The sequence below is a fragment of the Hyperolius riggenbachi genome, chromosome 5 (assembly GCF_040937935.1).
Source record: "Hyperolius riggenbachi isolate aHypRig1 chromosome 5, aHypRig1.pri, whole genome shotgun sequence".
NCBI lineage: Eukaryota > Metazoa > Chordata > Amphibia > Anura > Hyperoliidae > Hyperolius > Hyperolius riggenbachi.
The window spans coordinates 307,583,803-307,611,168 of NC_090650.1; the positions used below are offsets into that span (position 1 = coordinate 307,583,803).

General features: G+C 42.5%; 1 protein-coding gene across 1 annotated transcript in view; it reads left to right on the forward strand.

The window, feature by feature from the left end:
• Window positions 1-26,407, forward strand: part of APCDD1 (APC down-regulated 1) — a 70,328-nt gene extending 43,921 nt beyond the window's left edge. Inside the window, exons 3-5 of the mRNA XM_068237166.1 lie at window positions 404-935; window positions 20,224-20,545; window positions 25,418-26,407. Coding sequence (XP_068093267.1) covers window positions 404-935; window positions 20,224-20,545; window positions 25,418-25,866 — 1,303 coding nt within the window. The 3' untranslated portion in view covers window positions 25,867-26,407. The remainder of the gene's footprint in view (window positions 1-403; window positions 936-20,223; window positions 20,546-25,417) is intronic.
• Window positions 26,408-27,366: the final 959 nt, after the last annotated feature.

The window sequence follows — 27,366 nt, forward strand, 5'->3', positions numbered from 1 at the left end:
AAAGACTGTTCCACCCGCAAAATAAATCCCCACTCTCCTCTGCTAATACAGGAGTCCCCTGAGAGCCAAAAATTATTTGAAGGGTTCTTACAGTTGGAAAAGGTTAAGAAAGACTGATCTACATGGATTTTGAATTATTGTTCCCAGTCGGTTCTCTGCAGTCTTTCCAGTGTTGCGAACAACCATGTCAGCACATGCCACATCACTTGTCAATGTCATTCGTTCACTGGGAATCGTTTATACCCAAGGACCTTAGGATAGCATGCGTACTTGGCTCAACTCACTAAAGCAAAAATACTTTAATGTTCCCATTGAATACCTAACCCAGTCATTTCAAATCTACAGCATATCTATTCCATCTAGAATAGATCATATGATTAAACATATATTTCTCTTTTTGCAGATGCGAAGTACGATCCGGACCTGAATTCATTACAAGATCTTATAGGTTTTACAACAATAACACATTCAAAGCTTACCAGTTCTATTATGGGGGAAACCATTGTACCAGCCCTACCTACACATTAGTGATTCGTGGAAAAATCCGTCTTCGTCAAGCCTCCTGGATCATCCGTGGTGGGACAGAAGCTGATTATCAGCTGCATAGTGTCAAAGTAATACCACACAGCGAAAGTGTAGCAGAAAAACTCACCTGGATGGTAAACACAACTTGTCCTGGTATTATTCCCCTGGACATGCCCTGGAAAACTGATGGCTCTTACGATTTGTGGAAGGAGGACAACAGCTGTAGATGTTTAGAAGCTCTTAACTTAGCGATGCATGAACTTCAGCTCATCCGTGTGGAAAGGCAATATTTACATCACAACTTGGACCACTTAGTGGAGGAGCTGTTTCTGGGGGATGTTCACACTGACAACAGCCAGAGGATGTATTATAGACCATCCAGTTATCAGCCTGCGCTGCAGAATGCCAAGGTATGTAGTGTAATGCATATGAATGTATGGCTGGCTAGGAAGAGAGGTTGTCACTCAATGCAAAAAAAGTTTGGCGCAGTCATGTGACACTTTTACATGATGCTTGTGGTCTTATTAGGGTTGTTTAGACTCAATATATAGGGTAGCTTACTTTCTTTAATAAAAGTACAATGAAAGAATAGTAAAGATTTTCACGTTTTTGCTTAGCCCTGATGCTGGATACAGACATCTGAGAGTGGTCAGACAGGCATGGATACAATATCTGACTGCCCTTGGTTCACTGTAGTAGTAGGGAACCTCAACCAAACCCATGTCCCATAGCAATGACTCAGAGCAGGAACATCCATAAGGCACCCTAGGCAGGTGCCTGGCGTCTAGTGGTTGTCAGTGGGTCCAACTGCCACTTTCTCTGGCCCCTCTCCCACCTCAGATTATGAAAAGGAATAAAAAGGTAGCTACTTCTTGCCTAGCGCCAATTTCATCTTAATCCGTATCTGCCAAGCATGCACATTTTTAGTGGAAACCAAAGAGAGAATAGAGCATAAGAGAGAATATTGGCACAAAGCTGTCTCATTGAAAACAATAGCAATATTCTGAGAAAATTCAGCCTTGCAGATGCCTGTGCTGCCCAAGCACTATCAGGCCAGGGGTTTGAGAGGTAATTAAACAGAAATCAGATCATCCTAACCCCACTGTAAATGGCCTGCATGCAGTTTTACTCAGACTGATGGAATGTTTTGTCTGGCAAGCTGTAGGGCAGAATGTGGACAAACTGCAGTAGTAAAATAATTATAAGAATAATGGCCTGCTTGATGCTCACAGAAGGAACTGTCTTACATCCAGCTTTTGTTTTTTACAGGATGAAAGGGAGATTCAGATCAGTAGATGTCATTTGGGCAGAGACATTTTTCTCTTTATTTTAAAATGCTTGTTCATTTGACTGGAGAGAAAATAGCAAGCATGCGTTCTAGCGCTGTTTCTTGTCTTTGAGTCCCATATGCAGTACATACTTTGCAGGTAGTCTCATATAGTGTATGTGCAGGTGGGATAATACTTGTCTTAGCACTCTGGATGAACTGCCACTGTTAATATCTACAAAGCATGCACTGCTAGTGAGACTGGAAGGCAGGTCTGGGGAACACTGGTGTATTAAGTCTCATACTCATGCTAGAGGGTTCTCAGCTGTGGAGGCTCATCGGGACCATCTTTACCAAGAATCTCGTGTGTGTACAGTGGCCTGATTTGTTGCAGAGAAATCCAAAGTGCCGGACTGTCTTGACTGAGTGCACTGTTTTCCTTATACCACTGGGAACTGTTCCATCATGTGGGGAGCATACAGTAGATACTTGAGACCTTCCAAACTCTGTACAATCAGAGCATCCAGCAATTCGAGTACAAATACATACATAGTTGATGTGTGGTTTGAGAGATCACTAGGGGGGCTTATGAGCTTACAATCTAGAGGGTAGTGGGTTGGAGAGATTAGGGATTGAGGTTGGAGACAAGAGGAAAGGAAGTTGAGGACATTAGGGAAGGAGGTTGGAGACATTAGAGAAGGAGGTTGGAGACACGAGGGAAGGAGGTTGGAGACATGAGGGAAGGAGGTTGGAAACATTAGGGAAGGAGGTTGGGTACATTAGAGAAGGAGGTTGGAGACACGAGGGAAGGAGGTTGGAAACATTAGGGAAGGAGGTTGGAGACATTAGAGAAGGAGGTTGGAGACACGAGGGAAGGAGGTTGGAAACATTAGGGAAGGAGGTTGGAGACATTAGGGATGGAGGTTGGAGACAATAGGGGAGGAGGTTGGAGCCATTAGGAAAGGTTGGGAACAGTGTTGTTCTGAGAACACTATTGCGCCTGGGCATTGTGGCCAATATATGCCATTTTCCAAGTCCTTGGTAAGGAGGAGTGGGTGAAATAATGTTTTACTTGTTAAGAGACTTGCTGGTGGCATTCTCGTGGCTTGGTCTGTTTTGAAAAGTTTTCACTTATCCTTTACGTACAAGCAGCTGAAATGTAACACTTAGGGTGCTAATGAGTAAAATGTAATCTTTTGTAATCTTCTTTATATGTTTTTCACTGGACAAGAAAAATAACATTAGCTAAACCTGATACTAGCTTTGCGTATAACATAGCTGAATTAAGAACAGGGCAGTCAGTCAGTTCAAGGTTAGCCATTTCATCTCTACTCCGCTCCTTATCCTCTGTTTTCCTTTTAATTTGGACTGATTGCAGCTCCTCAGAGACCATGTTCAGTAAAAAGACTGCTGAGTAACAATATTCACTCACAAACATGTTTCCTTAAGCTCTTAACTCCCCCCTGGGGTAATCTGAGAGTTGATAAGGTTCAAAAGTGAAATAAACTGTGCTGTTTGTCAAAGCTCAGTCATAGTTTCGTAAGTCTAGCTGCTACACATAACGATCAGGCCATGTAGCTTGGATGTAGAAACACATATCTGTGAAGAAGAAAATTAGACGCAAACAAGAGTCTAAACAGCTTCTAAACTCGTTAGGCTGAGGAATGACCTAGGACGGCAAATTCTCCACTTGTTAGTGGCTTTGCTTGTGGCTACAAATGAGTGATAATGAAAGGCCTGGGCTTGCCATGTCATGGAATGCTGCCATAACCACAGAATCAGCCTGCAAGAAAACTGGCCACCATCCAAATTCCTGCAGCTCTCCTCCAACTTCAAGGTGGTAAATCAAACTCACTGAATACATCTACGGAGAACGGCAGCTCAAGGGCTTATTTTGGGATTGCGTATTAATTTTAGTTTTGAAATTTATAAAATAAGAGCTTCATAAGTTATCTTGTTGAAGCCAGGTCTGAAATAAGCATTAATGTAAATCAGGGCAGGATTTTCTGTGTGCTTTATGCTCACATTGTGACCTGGGATCTCTACATGCAAACTATGCTGACATCCAGTCAGCTTCACTCCAAATTATGTTTTAACAGTTTAATGTTTTTTTACATGTATTTAATATTTGTTTTGCTATTGTTACTGTATAAAAAATACAGGACACAATCATCTCACTAAGTTGACAAGACACCATTGCCCTATTCCATTAACTTTCTCCTGAGTTTTCTACCAGGAGATCATTTTTCATCTTAGCTACAAAATTACTGCTGTGATAAAAAAAAGTACTAAAAAGTAAAGTAATTTGAAAGTTATATAGTTTATAGTTCCTTGCTTGTTGGGGGTGTAAAATATACTTTATTTATTAGTTGTGAAAATATCTCCTGGGGGAAAAGGTAATTGAGTAGGGCTCTATGTGTTAAATATGTATCTAATTCAAGACAAAATATTAATTAACCCTTTTCAATCCCAGTCAGACATTGGCCCTCTTCAGCATAGGTCCGACATAGGAAAAATGGCTGCTGCTTGGTGTTGCTGTTGACAAATAAAATCTGTCCCTTTAGATAAAAGTGTCTGACTTATCACTGCAGGCCTCATCCTCTGTTGCAGTGGCACATAATTTAAATATTAAATTGGCCCATTAGGGTTTGTCCCCACAGGTGCCATAGCCGATCTAGTCTGGCATTGTGTCACCTATGTGAATAAAAGTGTTGGACAAATTCTGATATGTTGATCCCCTCCGGCACCACCCACTGTGTTATTTTGCAATTACGCTGGCACGTGTGCAATGAGGAGGGGCTATAGCATGCAAGCTGGCGCTGGCCCTCCCCCTGATGCCAGGTCGCCTCCTGCTTTAGTGTGATGAGGTAGATAGAGACCCTCCAGATCCCCGCCACTGCAGACCTCACCAGATCACTCATGTCTCTCCTGCACAACAGAAAAAATTAAGTGCTGTGGGGGACGAGGGTGATACAAAAATTGGATTGGAAAGGGTCAGCTGAACAAATCCCCCACACACCACTCCAGTATTAGTTCATTTCACAGAACCAGTATTAGTTCATTTCACAGAAGCTAATTAACTCAGGCCCTAGTCTCTGAGCTCCACCTCCTGGCTATGAATGGTAAAAAATGCCATACATTTAAAAAGTGCGCCTGGAAAAAAGGGTGACCAGATGTAGTCAATAATCATGATTTTGGTTATAAAAGGACTCCGAATATAGCCAATAAACTTGATTTTATTTAGAAAAGGGTGCCGGATATAGCCGATAAACATGATATTGTTTAGAAAAAGGTGGCGGATAGTCAGATAGAATCAGAGGATTGCTGTTCCACACTTCCCACTATTACTGTACATTCTGGCATATAAGACTACTTTTTAACCCTTGAAAATCATCTGAAAAGTCAGGGTCGTCTTATACGCCGGGTGTCATTGATGTCGGGTGATATGCAATATTCTTTTACCAACTCTCAGATCTCGCTGCTGAGGACTGTAGTGAAGTGGCACAGGCCCACATGTGTGAGATCTGAGAGGCAGAGGATGAGGTATATAGGATACAAGGGCGGGCCAGATGGGTGAAAGAGAGTTTTTTTATGGGCACAGCTCAATCTATTCTTCCATACCGCTCTGATAAACAGGGAGAAAGGGAGAGTTGACCAATCCAACCAGTCAATCGCCTATATACTGTTATATACTGGGTACAGTACAGCACCAGTATCTGTTTATACATAGCACCAGTATATGATGTTTTTTTTTTTCATTTTTATTTGGTATGTGTTGGAAGAGGGGTAGACTTATACGGCGAGTATATTCCAAACTCTACAGTATACTTTAACTGGAAAAGTTGGGGCGTCGTCTTATACGCCCAGTTGTCTTATACGCCGGAATATATGGTATTTATTACTTTTGGTTACAGATGATGATGATGATGATACAGATGAATAAGTAATTTCTTGTGCCTTTGCATTACTTTTTTTTTCAAAACGTCTGCTGTACATAGAGGTTCCCATTTAGAAAGAAGTGGAGACATGCTAACAGATTGGAATTTTTTTAAAAACAGATTGCCCCTTTAAGATTGCCTGTTTTTTAGGGGCAGTCTACTCTCTTACAGTAGCGATCATTGCTTTGACCAACTACCATAATTTGGTTTACTGTCCTTAAATATTTACCAGATTCCAAGGGTGTCTTGCACATACATTAAAGCACATCTGAACTGAGAGGGATATGGAGGCTGACATACTTATTTCCTTTTAAACAATGCTCAATGCCTGGCTGTTCTGCTGATCCTCTGCCTCTAATACTTTTAGCCATAGACCCTGAACTAGCATGCAGCAGATCAGACAGGGGCGTAGCAATAGGGGGTGCAGAGGTAGCGACCGCATCGGGGCCCTTGGGCCAGAGGGGCCCCGAAGGGCCCTCCCTCAACTACAGAATAAGCTTTCTATTGGTCCTGTGCTCATAATAATCACTTCTATAGATACTTTGAATAGTGGTAATCACTAACAATCTGTTCCCCATCCCCTTCTTGCACCTCTGACACTGTAGTTGCCATTGGCAGGTTTTGGTGTGCCATATCAATTGTTATGTATAGAGTGCTTGGGGGGCCCCATTGTAAAACTTGCATCGGGGCCCACAGCTCCTTAGCTACGCCACTGAGATCAGATGTTTCTGACTGAAGTCTGACTAGATTAGCTGTATGCGTGTTTCAGTTGTGTTATTCAGACACAACTGCAACCAAAGTGATCAGCGGCACTGCCAGCCAACTTGTATTGTTTAATAGGAAATAAATATGGCAGCCTCCATATGCCTCTCACTTGTCCTTTAAAGAGGAACTGTAACGGCAAAACGTCCCCTGGGGGGTACTCACCTCGGGTGGGGGAAGCCTCCCGATCCTAATGAGGCTTCCCACGCCGTCCTGTGTCCCTCAGGGGTCTTGCTGCAGCCCTCCGTACAGCCGTGACGTAATATTTACCTTCCTGGCTCCTGCGCAGGCGCTCTGACGGCTGTCGGCTCCGAAGTAGGCGGAAATACCCGATCGCCGTCGGGTCTGCTCTACTGCGCAGGCGCAAGTCTCCGGCGCCTGCGCAGTAGAGCGGACCCGACGGAGATCGGGTATTTCCGTCTATTTCCGAGCCGAATGCAGCCACAGCGCCCCCGCTGGAGCCAGCAAAGGTAAATATTGAAATTACAGTCGGGCCTGTCGCCGGCTGTTCAGAGGGCTACAGCGAGACCCCGTGGGACGAAGGATGGCGTGGGAAGCCTCATTAGGATCCGGAGGCTTCCCCCACCCGAGGTGAGTACCCCCCAGGGGATCTTTTTAAAGTTACAGAGTCTCTTTAATATTTAATAAAATTCCTGCATTACTCTGTACAGGATACATCAGTGAGGACTGGTGGTGGTGGGGTGGTTGGCATGTACAAATTCAGCACCCTAGGTTAGGTGATTCCCAGTAAAGAAAAATAGCCACACTTTAATGTACCTGTTGGTGATTTCTTTTCATCCCTAGCATTCTCTTTCATCTTTCTTCTCAGCACAGTTTAATTTGAAGTCATATGAATGAAGCAATATTCAGTTTCGTGCATTCGTGCCTGAGGCCAGTGGACGTATCGTGATTATCTGTGACACTGCTTTAATTTCACATGCCATGTAACTATATATCTGTATTAGATTATACTTTATATATAGATCAAAATTCCAGTAATTGCAGAGACCTGTCCTCTATGCTCTGAAAATAAATGAGATTGTGTTTGATCCCAGCAAGGCTGTTAGAGGAATTCTGTTCCCTACATCCCAATGATCATATGCTCCCTGCAAGTTGGAACAGGATGTAAATTATTTGTTGGAGCCTTTTACATCTCACTTTCTAAGTTGAAAGGCACAGATGTTGTCTATGACTTCATACGAATTCCTTATATGTTTCATTTCAGGTTACAAAATCTAGAGGTTAACTGTTGACCTCCATATGTAAATGAAGGGGATTTCTGATATAAAAAGGGAAAAAAATCGGGGGTTTTCCTGCAGTCCTACTCATTTGTTTTGTTTCCACTTTACTCATAAACATGTGCCAGGCCTCCTGACTTCAGGCCGGCCACAATTATAGTGGAAAACTGGAAAAGTTGTACATGTGAACCCGAGGTGAAATAAAACTGATGAGATAAACAATTGTTCCTATCATCCTACTCCTAAAAATGGCTTTTTTAGATACCCCATGGTTTTGTTATGTTTAAACATTTACAAAGTAGATTAAATGTTTTATTGCCTCTGCTCAATGGAAGTCTATAAAGTATCCCAGAACTAAAATACATGAACTATTGAGCTTTTTTATCTTTCTCCTGCAGTCAGAAGTTCTTTTCTGCCGGAAAAGGTTTTATGACTGTAATTCCTTATCCATGTGGGTTGCTATAATCCGACAAGTTTGGAGAGAGAAACTGTTACTTGCATGCCTGAAGTAACATGTCCTTTTTAAAAGAAAAGGACACAGTCTAAATATTGCATACTTGTTTGGCACTGTACATACACATGTTTATGTCCCATGTCACCCTGGGTACACTTTAAGAACATGTCAGTGTGCAGATCAATGCACTGTCATAAAATGCGATACCTTCTAGGATGTATCATCCTTACACAGTGCTTCTAATCTCGTGTGTTTTTTTGCAATAGAATTACAAACAGGTGTAACTACAAATAAGGGAAGGCCCAGCAACATTCATTCCCTCTCTTTTTCACTGACACACATAGAAAGGCCCATATGCAATTAGTTTTCTCCTAGGAGATCATTTTCATCTTCTCTTTAACCACTTGAGGACCAGGGGATTTTTCCCTGCGCTATGCTGGGTGGGCTCTTCAGCTCCCAGCACAGATCGTGTTTGCTGCAGGGCGATCAGACTTCCCCCCCCCCCCCCTTTTTCCCCACTAGGGGGATGTCCTGCTGGGGGGGTCTGATCGCCGCAGGCTACTTGTGCCGTGTGGGGGGGGGCTCCTCAAAGCCCCCCTCCGCAGCGCTATTCAGCCCTCCCTCCCTTTCCCTCCCTCCCCTTCTCTCTACGGGCAGTACAGGACTTCCTGTACCGCCTCTGATAGGCTTCAGCCTATCAGATGCCGGTGACTCCCGGCCAACCAGAGGCCGGGGATCGCTGATCTCCTTTATGGCGCTGATGCGACAGCAGCGCCATAAGCTGTAAACACCGGGGATTTCTTCCCCGCGTGTTTGGAATTAGCCTTCACGGAGACACCCTTCGTGAACTGACATGGAACGGCCGCTCGAACCATGGAAACACCACTGCGACCTGCGTTAGGCCGTCGTTAAGTGGTTAAACTAACTTTTCAGCATTTTACAATTGAAAAAGTACACAAAAGTTGGTGAAAAAGTACTATCAATTTAATTTTGATTATTTTCTTGCTTGCTGGTGGCTTAAAAGGCACCTATGAGAAAATTCAGGAGAAAAAGTGACTTACATATGGGCCAATATATCAAGTGGCATGTTCTGTAGTAGTGGCAATGTAGTGCAGAGTGACAGGAGGAGTTAGGGCAGTGTCAGATGGAGCCAAAGATTTTAGAGCTCTAAAGTCTGTCGGCCCCTGGATTGGGAGCACGTCACTCAAGGGTGAGTACCTTTGGAGGTGAATATAAGGGTATGGGGGGGGGGGGAGTTGCAGGACTGGAGGAAATACACCCTCATTTTAAGTACATAAATAATTTGAGCATGAGGAGGTTCCTTTAAAAGTAGAAGTTATTTCTGTGCAGCTTCCATCTACCCTATAATAACTCTATAAGTAGTATTATATCACAATTGGATTTTGGTTACTACAGTTATTATGCTTTTGGAAATACCTTATTTCTGTCTACTTTGCTATTACACGTACATTACATATATCAGATTTATCTACCCCCTAAAACCAGCACTCAAATATGGGAAAGTCAAACAGCTACGTGAGCACTGCTTGATCCTTACTTTAATGGACAGGACCTGAGTGAATATATAGCAATCAATACAATGAGAGCAGTCTATCTGACGTATATGTCAAGGAAAGAATGAGAAAGCTGCAAGTGCGTTCTGCAAGAGGTTTCACAACTGTTAATGGTAACGCATCATCTATGGCAGTCTTACACAACACAAAGGGGTATCCAGGGGAAGCTCTGGCAGCCGCACACACCACCTGTATTTGCCAGACTTGTCTATCACCATGAATGGAGACGGCAAGTAACAGGAAGTCTGATCTGCTTCAGGAATGACTTACCGTATAGAAGAACTTCAAACAATTACAAGTATTACTCATATTGGCAATGACATCTTAAAGGGGAAGCTTAACTTTTTTTGTGGATACTTGTTGTATTTACCTATTGTGTTTGTTACATTTTTTTGTGATATCAGCAACCTATGAAATTTGAATTAGGGCCCTTTTACACTTAATACGTTGTTGTGTTAGTACGCGTTGGTATGCGTTTTCCATAGCAGTGCATTGTAAAAAAAAGATTTCAGTTAAAACGCAGTCATTTGGAATGAGCCATAGGAAAACATGGACATTACTTTGAAAATCACTTTTCTTTCAATTTTAACTGAGAGCACTTATTAAAGGGAACTTAAACTGAGAGGGATATGGCTTTTTCATTTTAAATAATACCAGTTGCCTGGCAGCCCTGCTGATCTCTTTAGCTGTAGTAGTGGCTGAATCACACACCTGAAACAAGCATGCAGCTAATCCAGTCTGACTTCAGTCAGAGCACCTGATCTGCATGCTTGTTTAGGTTCCCTTTAAGTGTAAAAGGGCCCTTAGGGTAAATTCTTGGTTGCCTGGAGTGAGTGAGTTATCTACATATAACTATCTGGTTCATTCTTTCACCTTATGTGAACTGAAGAAGTCCCTTAAACTAGTGAATCTTCTATCTAGAACACAAAAATATGTTCAGTTGAATCTACAGTACCTATTTTTTCCCATTAGCTATACAATGTTCTGGATAGGTGAGAACCTTCACAGACAGTACAAATAAACATTTTTGGTTTGGGTGCTCTATTTGTACCTCCGTCTGATGAAGAAAGTGCCACTTTAAGCAAAGCAAAGAACACTTGTATCGCGCTTTTATCCTGGCGGACTCAAAGCGCCAGAGCTGCAGCCACTAGGACGCATTCTATAGGCAGTAGCAGTGTTATGGAGACTTGCCTAAGGTCTCCTACTGAATAGGTGCTGGCTTACTGAACAGGAAGAGCTGAGATTCGAACCCCAGTCTCCTGTGTCAGAGGCAGAGGCATTACACCATCCAGCCACAGCTGTAGGAGGAGGAATCTCTGACATAGCAAGAGCAAAGTCTGCAGACTTGGAGACGGGTGACTCATTAATTTATGCTGTCACTTTAAGCACCCACAATCATTACCCCTCAGTACATAAATGTAAAAATAAATGTCCCACCACTAGAAAATGTCATAAAATGTTGAACTGAAAGTGTTGAAAACTTATTGAAAATGTACTTGGTATACGAGATACAATTTAAAGTGACACTGAAGCGGAAAAAAAATGATATAATAGAACATTAGTAGCAAAGAAAAGAGTCTCATATTTTTATTTTCAGTTATATAGCGTTTTCTTATAACATCATTCTCTAATATTTGCAGTTTGCACACTGCACTCTGTATTTTAAACAATGAAACAGAGCAAAGCTGATGACCCTTTGAACTCCCCTGCAGTAAAACCTTATCTAAATCTCTCTGAAAGATTTCTTTGATGTATAAGTGCTTCAGAAAATAGGACTGTCTCTGACCCAAGTTGGGTCGTAGAGCTAATGCAGGAAATACATGGTTTGTTTCTGCTGCTCGATTCTGCAGTCGATTCTCTTAGCTTCCGCTCGTTTTCTTATCTTTTTACATTCACTTCTATCACAAATCGAGCGGCGGAACGATCGAGCGGGAGATCAGACATGTCGGAAATTATCTATCGAGCCATTTATCTGGCTCAGCAATGAACTGTGTATTCCCAGCATTAGCTCTAAGCTCTTTTGCATAGATAACTGAAGTTTCTTAACTCTTCCTATACTGGAAACAATATGAGACGTGTGCCTTTGCTACTAATGTTCTATTTCTTAGCTATACTACACATACAATGCATTATTTCATACGTTTATTTTCAATTCAGATTCCCTTTAATATATAGCCCGTTATCGGTCTCTATAAATCATTATAAATGCCTGACACACATTTTGCAGCTAAAACATTGGTTCCTCAGAGGACCATATTATCCTCAATATACTGCAGAAAATGAAACTTCCCTGTACTTACAAAGCTTATCAGTGGAACCGAAGCTGTAGACAAGTATATTTTGATTTGCAAAATGTAATGTTTTCCTGAAAAAAAACAACCGATTTATAGTAGTAAATCCAGTAAATAATTAAGATAAATGCAAAATAAAATACTACATACTTTGACTTACTGGTGCTTTATCTGGGCACGAGCTTCATCATCTCACAGAGCCTATGAGCAGAAATGAAACAAACCCGTTCATAGACCTCCCTCATTTTTGTCCCTCATTGTGGTGCTCCACCTATTAAAGCGTCTCCTTTATAGTATTATATTGGATAGCATGTGATGTAGTGACTGGAAATGTGATAGAAATATGGAGTAGTGTAGCTTAGGAGCTCTAGGCCCCAGTGCAAGCTTTACATTGGGCCCCCTAAAGCGCTCTATATATTAGAACTGGTATGGAGCACCAAAACCTGCCAAGGTCAGCTGCAGTGTCAGAGAGGTGTAAACAGGAACAGTCTAAAGGTGGCCATACACTGGTCGATTTGCCATCAGATTCGACCAACAGATAGATCCCTCTCTGATCGAATCTGATCAGAGAGGGATTGTATGGCCACCTTTACTGCAAACAGATTGTGAATCGATTTCAGCCTGAAACCGATCACAATCTGTGGAGCTGCCGCTGCTGCCGCCCCCCCCAAATATGCCCAAATATGTTTACATCAAAAAATGTTTCTCTTTCTGGTCTGAGTAAATTAGGAGGTGTGCATGTGCATTATAACTGTACTTATTTATAATTATTGCAGATTAGGGCTTTTCAAATGTGTCACCTAATCAAACTGATCATTCACACCAGAGCCGGGACCAGGTCCTCCAGCACCCAAGGCTGAGACACCAAAGTGCGCCCCTCCATCCCTGCCACCCCAGCCGTCACACACTGATTGCTATTAGACTAAGAGGCGCCACAGGGCCCACAACCTCCCAACACCTTAATATCTAGTTATATGGCTTGCAGTCACTGCCATGTATGCCCTTTTCTTATTTCTTTCTGCTTCAAACACAATTATGAATGACAGCTGAATGAATTGTGCGCCCCCTCCTACACTGTGCCCTGAGGCTGGAGCCTCTCCAGCCTATGCCTCGGCCCGGCCCTGATTCACACAGACATACAAGAATGTAACTTTCTTTAACTAGTGTACAGCACAGGTGCTTAAGAGCTGCTTTTTGCTCACAGCATTGACCTGCCCTGCCTCTCCCTCAACATGTATGTAAATAACGGAAAAGGACACTTTGATTTTTTTCCCTTCCTCCAGCTGTCTAGATATTGTCTGTTACAAATACAGGATATCCTCAACAATATTCTCGGTACTTGTGTATTATCCCGTCTAGCAGGACAGCTCGTCCGTTAGACAGGCTTAAAAAGTCTGCACTGTGTTTCTTTAGCAACTGATTCATCACAGATCAGCTGCTCTGTTTGTTCTGCACGCCTAATGACTTAACGAGCTGAAAGACGTTTGTGCTGGGTGAAAGGAGAGCAATAAATCATGAGTCAATGTAAAGGTAAAAATGTAGATCTTTCAATGTTAATGATTGCTGTAATACTCTGCTCGAGACAAAATGTGTTTTCTTATAGTAGAGTATGAAATGCTTCTTTGTACACTCACAATATTACACACATATGCCCAGTAAGGATTGTGTGAGCACCAGCTAGACAGGCTGAAAAAGTCTGCACTCTGTTACCTGATCAGCTGATTCACCACAGATCAGCTGCTGCTCCCGAGCCGTTCTGCTAGAGGGACTAATAACACAGCTTTCCTCATGACAGCGGGGCGACCCGGGCGCTTTCATGTCTCCGTCCTTTGAGGGGGGTTTGGCGTTTGTTTTGTGTGAAAAAAAAGGATCAAAAAGCCATCTGAAGCCCATTGAGAGGAGGGAGGAGGACGGACTTCAGAGCCTTCGTGTCAAAGGAACTGCTTTCTAGCTAAGTGGCTAATTAAGATGTGATAGAAATTCACGGGACACCCTCTCCTTTCACCCAGCACAAACGTCTTTCAGCTCGTTAAGTCATTAGGCGTGCAGAACAAACAGAGCAGCTGATCTGTGATGAATCAGCTGCTAAAGAAACACAGTGCAGACTTTTTAAGCCTGTCTAACGGACGAGCTGTCCTGCTAGACGGGATAATACACAAGTACCATATTCTCATTATATAAGATCAAACGCTTTAATCCTAGCACTTTTTTTTATTAAAATGACATTTATATATCAAGTACTGCCAAAAAAATCATAATTTTCCACTAGTTGCACACAGACATTTTTTGAGCTGCTGTAACTCCGCTGGCCAACAGATGCAGAGTTGACTTGTTTAACTGGTTTTGTGTGCATCAGTTCATACTGTATTGTGCAAAGAACTGACATCTCCATGCCAACAGCTTGACTTGGAACACGGCAAATTCATAACATAGGACATATATTTCAGGAATTGCTATTACACGCTGACCGAAAATAGGAAGAATTCTTGATAAGGGACATTATACTTTTATAATTTTGAGGAAAGTCAGATAGACTGGTCATCTTGGGCTCCATAGCCTACAAGTCCTCAGCAAATCTACCGTATAATGGTATTTATTTTTGCCTACTGAGTGCTGTATTGAATTCAGCAGCAGTGGGTACGAGTCCATGCATCATAACCATACACAGCACCGCCTCCCTTCTCTGCACTGGGCATTAGGAAATGACTAAGGTTATCCTTAAAATGCATTTATTGTTTTGTTTTAGTTTTGGAAGTTTACAAAGGAATGAAAGGGGACCTGAAGCGAAAAATTCATTTTGTATAAAAAAAAAAAAAAAGAAAAGAAAACAATAATGGTTGTGACCCCAGAGAAGGGGCAGGGGTTGGAGGAAGAGAAGGGCCAGGGAGGTGTTGAAGAGGTGGGGAGAGCCAGTGAGATGGCTCTGAGAGGCAGGGAAGAAATGTTACACAGGAGTGCCACTCCTGCTGAGGACGCCCTTCCCTCTTAGATTGCCGACAAGCTGGCTGTCGGTAGATTCGTGGCATGGAGGGCAGTGGCACAGAGGGGACTCAGAAGCATGTTCTTTAGATAGGAACATGTTTCTGTGTCCCCTTTACACACATCTAATCCGTCTCGGGTACACTTTAAGGAGTTATAAAACATATTTTGTTCATAAATAATGGATTACTGTGAACACAGGCAGCTATAAACTCATTTCAAGCAATAAAAGACCTTTAATGAAATGTGTATAGCTGTAACCGAAGCAATTCATATGACAGCCTCGTGCAGATACGGATCTGGGCAGACAAACATCCCTTTGTGGAAAAGTAGCACAATATTCTAATCAAGATCAAACAGGGCTTTGATACAACATCAAACACAGCCTTTTCCTTAATCTTAGCATTTGTAGCACTAGAGTGCCCTAGCAGGCATATGTCAGGGCAAAGCTACTTGGTACAGACTGTGCAACCACTAAGCAGCTGAAATTACTGCAATCTGAAAAGAAAAAAAAAAACTAACAAAGTAATATTATGGTTTAAAGCAATACTCCACTTAAAGTACCCACTAATATTACAATCTGGATTGTACAATCATACCAAATCTATGAAGTAAGCTGAGTGCCTATACTTTGAATAACTTTGAATAATAAGTTGGCGTGAGCTCTGAGGGTGGGCGCACACTTGTCAGTGTGTGAAAGGTCGCGTTTTCTGTTGTGCACGTTTTTGCGTTTGTAGTACATTTTATGTGTGTTTGCGTTTTTCCCAGGGCTCTGGAGTCGGGGTCGTGGTGTCTGAGTCGGAGCAATTTTGGGTGCCCGGAGTCAGAGTCGGGAAAAAATGCTCCGACTCCTAATGAACTGAAACTGTAATTAAAATAGAAAATATTATAAAATGTTCTATTTCTTACATAATAGTCATCATAAATAATTTATATATACAGTAATAGATGTGCTTAGTCCACAAAAATGAAATAAACCAATCAAAATTATTTACTTGTGCTGCTTCAATAAAGCAGTCCCCATATTTTTAAAGTCAGATATACATATCTGATTGTGACTGTATATATGATGTGTACACAGAAATCTCTTCTATATACTAAATAACATCTATGCTGTAAGAATAAAGCCTGATGTGTAGCTGTGTCACTAATAGAGATGGTCAATGAGATGGAAATAATTCTGCGTTGATGCTGATTTATGCAATTTTTTGCACTCCCTTTGCTCATGAAATCAAATAATTTGATATGTTGTTAAAATTTGGTTTGGTGACTACGAATTAAAGGGTACCTAAACGGGTGAAAAGTAAAGTTTTATACATACCTGGGGCTTCCTCCAGCCCCCTTCAGGCCAATCAGTCTTTCGCTGTCATCCTCCACCACCTGGATCTTCTGCTATGAGTCCTGGTAATTCAGCCAGTCAGCGCAGTGCGGCTACGTGCCGCTCCTACAGCCAGGAGCATTCTGCACCTGTGCAATAGTGCTGCGCAGGTGTAGTACGCTCCCGGCGGCGGAGTGTGTGTATGCGCACTACACCAGACTGGCTCAAGTACCTGGACTCATAGCAGAAGATCCAGGTGGCGGAGGAGGACAGCAAGGGACTGATTAGCCTGAAGGGGGCTGGAGGAAGCCCCAGGCATGTATAAAACTTTAATTTCATCTGTCTCAGGTTTATTTTTGTTACACAGTAGTACTATACTCTACATATGCACTCCCCACAGAGCTGCAGGGAATCCACTGAGAATGTTGTGCACATTGAACACAGAGGTGTTGTCTATCACCCATAAACCTGGTTCAGATTGTACATGAAGAATGTGTAATGGAGAAAGAATCGCCTCATTCCCCTGCAGAGTACCTGCACATCACTCTTACATGTACCCACAGTTACATTGCCTAGGGCCTGACAGATGTTCTTTGTTCCAGTCAGTCTGTACCTTTTTCAAGTACTCTTACCAAGGACTAGTTTTAGTCTATGACTAAAGGGAATAAATATGGCAGTCTACATATCGTTCTCACTTCAGTTGTCTTTTAAAATTCCTAAGTGTTGGCAGTTAAGAGACAAATTTCATGTTACATACTTTCAATCAATAAGATTGTAATATGCAAATTAGAGGAGTCGAAGTCGAGGAGTCGGTGGAATCCTAAACTGAGGAGTCGGAGTCAGTGGATTTTTGTACCGACTCCACAGCCCTGGTTTTTCCCAGCACATGCGTTTTTCTAACATTTTGCTGGTGTTTTAATGAGTTTGCGGTTCCCATATACATGTTTTTCTATTGCATTTTATGCAAATCGCTAGGAAGTCAACAGGAAGCGGAAATACATCAGAAAACATCGTTTATTTTTTAAAAACACACGAAAAACGCATACAAAACGCATTACATTGCGTTACCATTGACTTTCATTACGTGCGATTTTGATGCGTTTTTGAAAAACATGCAACAAAACGAAACATATTTTAAAATGCATACAAAACGCATATTTGTTTTTTTATGCGGCCCATTGACTAACATTATACGCATAAATGTATAATCATTTTTTTACGCTCTGCCTAGTGTGTTCCCTGCCTGAGTGTCCCACAATACATCACTGCTGAATATCCAAACCATCTCCTTATTGTCCCTGATAGCTAAACACACCTCCAGAACCGCTGGAATGCAATGATGTGTCAGCTTGTTAATATTACAGATCCAAACTAATACAACTTGCATACTGACTGTTTTGCAAAGCATTTTAGTAAAAAGGCTGTTTTGGTCTCTTTCAGCCCCTTGCACATGCCTGGGAGTTCTGGTTCACCATGAACTTGCTGGGCGATCTATGCGTAAAATGGATACGTAAGAGTCACTTACATTACAAAGAAAAGTATTGTAATCAGGATTGTATTATTAGTGGGCACTAAAAAAATGTCTGGCCTAATACCCAGCATTGCATTACACATTACAAGGACATTTTTTCAGATACCTACCTTGTTTTTTACGTTCGTATAGTGTGTGAATCATATGCAGAATCTTCCTAATAGGAAATGCAATACTGCAAGGACTTGAGCAGTCCAAAGTATGCAACAATGCATGTTTCATCTATACAGATGTGAGAGCTCAGCATACACCAGTGAGATGAGCAAGATATGCTAATCTATGCAGCAAATTATAATATGGGCATTTGGAGGTGATATGTATAGCTACGGGTTAAAAAAGGGAAGGAGAACTGTTGCCATGGTTGCCAAAAAAAAGTGAAGTTTGAATATCATGGAAATTTTAGAAAGCCATAGCGGGCTGCATGGCTGCAAACTGAAATGAAAGTCTATGGAAAAATTATTATTATTGTTATTATTATTATTATTCCAGCAGCATGTCTGCAACATGTTGTGTATATTCAGGAAGTGCCTTTTATATAAGCACAAAATCATCCCTTGTATTTGAGGTTTTAGAGGAAACGTTAGAGGGTTTAATAAGCATGTTAAACCGAGACAAGCAGTGACATTTACATGCCAATATAGCTGTCATATTTTCATGCTAACAGGACCCAGGCAAAATAAGGACAGTCATTTATATTGATGTTCATAAACTGCCTCCATCATCATATTTTATTAGAGTGGATCAAATTCAGAGAATGTCAAGTATGAACTGCAATCAGGGTGTAGTTATGGCAGGGCTGCTCAGTTCTGAGAGTCCTCTCATACCCTGTTGGCATGTGCTACCAGAATGCCAGGCTAGATCTGTTCATGCCCTTATAGATCGAACATACTGTAATTCTTGTGATTGCAATAAATGGAAATATCATGACCGGAATGACCAGACATCTAAGTCTGGGAATACAATCACTTTTTTCATGTCGCCTCATGTTCTTAAATCAGCAATTCAGGCACAGTTTTCATTAATCTACATTATTTTGTTGTTTTAACTTTTTTATGTACAAAATAGCTTTGTTAAAAAAACTAAACAAAACCAAAAACCAGTGGTTTGTAAAATAAAAACACCTGTTGCACCACCTCCTATAGCCTCAGCTGCCTGCTCCCCTCCAGACAGACCCCCACCTTTAGCAAGATTTGCATGCAGTTGGAAGGAGGATGATTGCTCTGTCTCCAGTATCCATGCTGACTGATAACCTATCATGTGGAATGCTGGGTACACACGATGCGTTTTTTCAGTCAATTTCCCATTCAATCGATTTTCGATTCGTTTTTCTGCTTGATTTTCCTCTCGATTTTCTTATCTTATCAATTTCCATTCACTTCTATGAGAAATCAATCGGTAAAACAGTCGAAAGTAATATCTGACATGACGGAAATTATCAATCGAATGCATCTATAGACTGCAAAAACGCAACATGTGTACCTAGCATTAAGCTGTGCACCAAAGCTGCCTATAGAGCAACACAGCCCCAATCAATACAAGTGAACTTGTCTCTATCAAGTCAAAAGACTTTTGGAAACATTGTGCTGCAAGATTGCAGAGTAGGAGACAAGGATCCATGTGCATGGAAGCGGTCATTGCTTACGTTTACTCTTTTTAATTTCCTTTTTTTGTATATATGGTGCCTAAGAAATTGGACCCAGGGCCAGGCCGAGGCAGAGAGGCTCCAGCCTCAGGGCGCAGTGTAGAAGGGGGCGCACAACTCACTCAGCTATCATTCCCCTATTGTGTTTGAAACAAGCCAGATAACTAGAGATTAAGGTGTTGGGAGCCCTGGGGTGCCTCTAAAGGCCCATACACACATTGGATTTTTCCGAACGACGGGTCGTTTTAACGTCCTGTCGTTCAGTCGTCCGCACGCCAAATCGGGCGTGTGTACAGACTGTCGTTCGGGTGATAAGACTTGTCTTCAAAATCAGTCTTATCACCCGAACGACAGTCTGTACACACGCCCGATTTGGCGTGCAGACGACTGAATGAAGGCACGTTCAAACGACCCGTTGTTCCGAAAAATCCGAGTGGGCCTTTAGTCTAATACCAATCAGTGTGTGACGGCTGGGATGGGAAGGATGCACTTTGGTGTCTCAGCCTTGGGTGCTGGAGGACCTTGTCCCAACACTCTGATTAGACCAATCAAGTCCCACAAGGTTTAAAATGATTGGTCCATTTTCATTTTACATAATCCTGCATGAACTCAGAAATATTTGCATCCCATTGATCATCCCTAATTGAAGTGTACTGTCACAAGTGTGTTATTTATCTAATAATATCTTTATACTTCTGTTTCAGAACCATGACCAGTCGTGCATTGCTTGCAGAATAATCTTCCGGTCAGATGAAAATCATCCTCCAATCTTACCTCCCAAGGCTGATTTGACTATTGGGCTAAATGGAGAATGGGTGAGCCAGCGCTGTGAAGTCCGCCCCGAAGTCCTGTTCCTCACCAGACACTTCATCTTTCATGACAAAAACCATACCTGGGAAGGATATTACTATCACTACTCAGATCCCATCTGCAAACATCCCAGCTTCACTATCTATGCGAAGGGTCGCTACAGCAGAGGGGTGACATCAGATAAAGTCATGGGTGGCACAGAATTTGTTTTCAAAGGTAAATAGTGTATAATGGTTGACTGGTCTCTACGTAAATATCTGAGGCAACAAGTATAAATTAATGGTTTCAAAAGGCAATAAATCTGACGTTGTCTGCCTTATCTGGGAGGCAAGTCTCCCCCCCCCCCCCCCCAGTTTTAGGGCCTTTTAAAAGCATTATTTTATACTTCTTGGCACCTCTGTTTTCTTTCTATAACGTTATCATCCATCCTGGTAGAAGGGTATCCCTGCTCAATTTTTTTCTGTGGAGAGCAACTTTTTATACCTGAATCAGGACAGGCAAGTTCCTCACATGCCTGCACAGTGATTGCCTAACCCAGTCTTGTGAGTATAATCTCGCACAACTATACAATACTAACTTACTACACTATAGTGGGCTCCCGCAAAGAGGGACATCTTTATTTCTATGTAAATATCATCATTTTTGTAAAATTAAAGGTTATAAAACAATTTTAACAAGTATTTTTAAACAGTGGTAAAAATGTCAACTCAGAGGATTATTAATATTTTTTATTTATATAGGTCCAACATCTTATGTAGCACTGTACATGGTACAAAACAAATAGTTGCAAACTCAAGATAAATTCACATGGGCACCAGCTACTTTCCATACCACTTTAATGATGCGATGCATGCAGTGCAGTAAACAGCATAAGTTTGTACATCACCCGTCCTGGATGGCACCACAGAGACCCCCAGTCTGACAATTGCTTCGCTGTTGCTTTCTCGAAGACCGCAGGTTGCAGCAAGGATTAGGCTCCCAAAACAAATAGTGGTGAGCATAGATACATGAGAAGTTCAAAACTCTGTATTAACAGGACATGAGCAATACAAGTACACATACACAGATGATTGATGTGTGGGTTGGGACATCACCAACATTTTCAAACAATCAATTACAGCAGAATAAGAAACACTAGGAGAAGGTCCCTGCCCTTGCCAACTTATAATCTTGAGCAGGGCTTCGCAACCCCGTCCTCATGTACCACCTACAGTGCATGTTTTGTGGAAATCCAAAGAGGTAGTTAATCAGCTCTGCTGTGACACTAATTACCTCACCTGTGAAGGTTAGGGGTTTTCTGCAAAACATGCATTGTTGGTGGGCCTTGAGGACAGGGTTGGGAAGCCCTGATCTAGAGGGTAGTGGGTTGGAGACAATAGGGAAGGACAAAATAATTTTACTATATATCACTGCAGCAATTCAGATATGTGTCTGTCCAAAGGCATCTATTCCACTTTCTTTAAAAATAGTATTACTGTACATTGATATAAACATTGTTTAACCGGTTCAGCCCCACAGTGTCGAAAACTTTATGCATCCGAGCAACGTTCACCTCCCATTCATTCGCCAATAACGTTATCACTACTTATCACAATGAATTGATCTATATCTCATTTTTTCCGCCACTAATTAGGCTTTCTTTGGGTCGTACATTATGCTAAGAATTTTTTTTTTCTAAATCCATTTTAACAGGAAGGTTAAGAAAGAAATGAAAAAAAAATCATTATTTCTCAGTTTTTGGCCATTATAGTTTGAAATTAATATATGCTACCGTAATTAAAACTCATGTAGTTTATTTGCACATTTGTCCCGGTTATTACATTGTTTAAATTATGTCCCTAGCACAATTTATGGTGCAGATATTTTATTTAGAAATAAATGTGCATTTTTGCAATTTGCGTCCATCACTATTTACAAGCTTATAATTTAAAAAAATATAATAATATACTCTCTTGACATGCATATTTAAAAAGTTCAGACCCTTAGGTAACTATTTATGTTGTTTTTTTTTTTTTAATCGTAATTTTTTTTTTTTTTTATAAAAAAAATGTATTTGGGTAATTTTTGGTGTGGGAGGGAAACAGCTAATTTTAAATGTAAAATAATGTAATTGTTTAATAAAAAAAATGTATGTGGGTGTAAAAAAGTCCTGGATGCGAACGATCTCACATCCAGGAACTAGAAAGAGGATGGGATTTTTTTTTTTTTTTTTTGCAGAGATCGTAGTTTTTTTTGCAGGGGACTTAGTTCGGTGAATGGGAACTATATTCCCATTCACTGATCTGGGGGCTAATGGCAGGCGGCGGGAGCGCGCGCGGTGCCGCTGCAGCACCACAGCCTATCTGGACGAACATGCTCGTCCAGATAGGCTGAACTGGATAATTTAATATCACTAAAATGATCTTTTCAATCTGTGGCCAACTATAAATGTATTTAAAAAATGTAATTTTGCATACATGCAGCTATGGCAACAGTGCACTGATTGGTGGATGGGACATCAACAATGTACCGTAAATGTTTGTATCCCCATTTTACTTTGCAGTGTAGGTTGCTAAACTAAGCTTAGGCAGAGAGCAAAGAATGGAAATGAGTAATGTTAAGGACATCTTTGCTATGCTTACAAGCGTCCTGGAGGAACTTTTTTTTCATGTAAATTTACACTTTAAAAGGGTTTTCTTGCCAGTATTGCCCACTGAAGATGGTTGAAATGTTTAAAGGGATACTGTAGGGGGGTCGGGGGAAAATGAGTTAAAGTTACCCGGGGCTTCTAATGGTCCCCCACAGACATCCTGTGCCCGCGCAGCCACTCCCCAATGCTCCGGCCCCGCCTCTGGTTCTCTTCTGGAATTTCAGACTTTAAAGTCTGAAAACCACTGCGCCTGCGTTGCTGTGTCCTCGCTCCCGCTGATGTCACCAGGAGCGTACTGCACAGGCCCAATATGGTCTGCGCCTGCGCAGTACGCTCCTGGTGATATCAGGGGGGGTGAGGACACGGCAACGCAATCGCAGTGGTTTTTAGACTTTAAAGTCTGAAATTCCAGAAGTGAACCGGAGGCGGGGCCGGAGCATCGGTGAGTGGCTGCACGGGCAAGGATGCCTGCGGGGCACCATTAGAAGCCGCAGGTAAGTTCAACTCATTTTCCCCCGACCCCCCCCTACAGTATCTCTTTAACCACTTGCCGACCGCACGCTTATACCGTGTGTCGGCAAAGTGGCAGCCGCAGGACCAGCGACGCAGTATTGCGTCGCCAGCTGCAGGCTGATTAATCAGGAAGCAGCCGCTCGCGCGAGCGGCTGCTTCCTGTCAATTCACGGCGGGGGGCTCCGTGAATAGCCTGCGGGCCGCCGATGGCGGCTCGCAGGCTAAATGTAAACACAAGCGGAAATAATCCGCTTTGTTTACATTGTACGGCGCTGCTGCGCAGCAGCTGCGTAAGGCAGATCGGCGATCCCCGGCCAATCAGCGGCCGGGGATCGCCGCCATGTGACAGGGGACGTCCTGTCACTGGCTGCACAGGACGGATAGCGTCCTGTGCAGCCCGGATCACCGGGGAAGGGAGGTAGGAGAGGGAGGGGGGTGAATGTCGCCGCGGAGGGGGGCTTTGAGGTGCCCCCCCCCCCCCCCCCGCAACATGCCTGCAGGCAGGAGCGATCAGACCCCCCATGCACATCATCCCCATAGGGGGGAAAAAAGGGGGGCGATCTGGTCGCTCTGCGTGCACCCTGATCTGTGCTGGGGGCTGCAGGCTAAATGTAAACACAAGCGGAAATAATCCGCTTTGTTTACATTGTACGGCGCTGCTGCACAGCAGCGCCGTAAGGCAGATCGGCGATCCCCGGCCAATCAGTGGCCGGGGATCGCCGCCATGTGACAGGGGACAGCCTGTCACTGGCTGCACAGGACGGATAGCGTCCTGTGCAGCCCGGTTCACCAGGGGGGGGCCAGGTAGGAGAGGGAGGGGGAGGATTTCGCCGCGGAGGGGGGCTTTGAGGTGCCCCCCCCCCCCCGCAACACCCGGCAGGCAGGAGCGATCAGGCCCCCCCAGCACATCATCCCCCTAGTGGGGAAAAAAGGGGGGCGATCTGGTCGCTCTGCCTGCACCCTGATCTGTGCTGGGGGCTGCAGAGCCCACCCAGCACAGATCAGCTAAAACAGCGCTGGTCCTTAAGGGGGGGTAAAGGGTGGGTCCTCAAGTGGTTAAGGAATCATTTACTTTTTATCACATGGATGTTAGAAAACTAGTTCCTATAAACTAAATCTAAATACTACATCATGTACTTGTTGATGCTCCTTTTGTCTAATATTACACTTTGGTTACAGTTCAAAACCCATTCAAATGGAAAAATATATTCAAATGGAAAAATATTCAGTAAAAAGGAAAATCTTTTAATTCTTCCATACTGTACAATGAGCTCCTTATCTGTACCTCTTTACTGTTCCTAAGATCTGAGTGTAATGTCCCACACACCATAAAAATGTTCCTTTTTTAGTATTACTAATGTTATATATTTTTTCTTTCAACTTCATTAAAATGTAGAGCATAAAGGCGGAGTACGTTAGGGCTGGTGCACACCGGAGCGGTTCTGGAGCGTTATTTAAAACGCTTGCAGGGGGAAAAACGCTTGGCTAATGAAAGTGAATGGGATGGTGCACACCAGAGCAGCTCGTTTTTTCCTCAAACGCAAACTTGGGGGCTGCAGCATTTTTTAGATTTCTGAGGCGTTTCTGCTTCAATGTTAAAGTATAGGAAAAGCTCAAACTGCTCTGAAAAACGCTACATCAGAGCGGGTTTCCAGGTGTTTTTGTTACAGTAGCTGTTCAGTAACAGCTTTACTGTAACAATATATGAAATCTGCTACACAAAAACGCTCCAAAAAATGGTAGGCATGTTTAGAAAATCTCTCTAAACATGCCTAGAATCGCTCTGAAATCTGCTTCAAAAACCTCTAGCATTTTGCAGATCTGCTAGAGGTTTTTGGTGTGCACTGGGCCTATGATAGTGTTTTGAATATATTGTATTACATTCATTACTTATGTAAGTGAATTTTTTTTAAACATTAGCTAAATGCATTCTTTCCATTTTTCAGTAAACCACATGAAGGTGACCCCCATGGATTATGCCACAGCGTCTCTTCTTAATGTCTTCAGTGGGAACGAATGTGGACCAGAAGGATCCTGGAAAGTTGGTATTGAGCAAGATGTTACTCATACCAATGGCTGTGTGGCTTTAGGAATAAGGCTTCCACATACTGAGTATGAGCTTTTTAGGATGGAGCAAGACTCACGAGGAAGGTATTTACTTCTTAATGGACAAAGACCAAGCGATGGTTCCAGTCCAGATAGGCCTGAAAAAAGAGCAACATCCTACCAAGTGCCACTAGTTCAATGTGCTTCCACTCCACTCCGCCTGGAGGAGACAATGGATGGGGTTCATAAACTTAGGTCAGGATCCCCTCTACTTGTAGCATCCACAGTCATTTATTTCCCTGTGCCATATTTGTGTTTATTTGTATCACTTTACATCTGGACCAGATGAAGTAACTTAAGGAGGAGAAGCTGTCTGTATTTTCAGATAATGGGACCAAGGACCTGTTATTTCTTTGAAGAAACTGTATCTGTTTACTTGATGCACTTGGATGCTTGAGAACTGAAGCCCTGGTTATCATTCATTATCCCATTTTCCACTAAACCCCACCTGACGTCTGATCTTTGGCCTTGAATAAACCAGACTTGCCTTACATGGCTGCACAACAGTAATTGCACTTTATTTCAGTAGACTTTTTTTTTATTAATATATTGTTCAAAGATGAAGTTGCTTATAGCCATTGAAAACCAGATCTAATATGTGCTATGTTGCTGTTGTGAACTATGCTCTAAAATTTCCTGACCATGTTGACAAATCAGGATGCCTCATTCTAAAGACTTTTTTATATATTGACTTTGTTGTCATCTTCAACGTTAACTGGGACGGAATATTTTCTGTATATATCTGTGTAATGTACATAATTGTATATGAAAGATGAATTGATTTATATTAACATATTACATGTTTTACACCAAAGAATAAAGACTTGAGAATTTCCGTGTAAATGTTGTGTTCATAATTTCAAAGTATCCTTCTAGTCTTCTAGCATTGCTACTATATTACTATTATTAATAATAATCATATTGCTGACATCTCCCACGGTATACCAACCACATTCACCAATTCATGTCATTGACTGGCTCCCAGAAGGACTTACAGTGAACCTGAGATGAGAGTGATATGGAGTCTGACATATTTGTTTCCTTTTAAACAATACCAATTGCATGGCAGCTCTGCTCATCTATTTGGCTGCAGTAGTGTCTGAATCACACACCTGGAACAAGCATGCAGCTAATCATTGTCAGTTCTGATAATATTGTCAGAAAAACCTGATCTGCCCATGCTTGTTCAGGGTCTATGGCTGAAAGTGTTAGAGGCGCGATTGCGATTTTAATGTAAGTCAATGGGAGCGTTTTTTAAAAAGCTCTCAGAAAGCTCATAGGGCCAAAAAGTGCTCAGAAAAGCGCTTATAGTGTGTCTGAAACCTTAGGGATATGGGAGGAAAGTTTAATTTCCAAACAGGGAGAACATTCATACCCCATGTAGACAATGTCCAGTCTGAGCTTTAAATCTCAGATTACAGCACTTAGGCTGCTTGCACACCAAGACGTTACAGGCGCACGTTAGTGCGCCTGTAACGCTCCCCCAACGCACAGCAATGTAACACAAGTGGGCTGTTCACACAGCCCACGTTGCGTTACATGTAACGCTGCACGTTCTGTGCAAAGTGCAGCATGCTACGGCGTTGGAGCGGCTATAGCCGCGTTAGACTGTTTGCACATGCGCAGTGGGGGGCGGAGGAGGCGGGGAGAGCCAGCTACAGTAGCCGCGCACATGGCTACTTAATATTCACTGCACTGGCGGGCGCTGATTGGCCGGCGGGACCACGTGATGCGGAGTGTCTCGCTCCGCATCACGTGGTCCCGCTGGCCAATCAGCGCCACTCTGGGA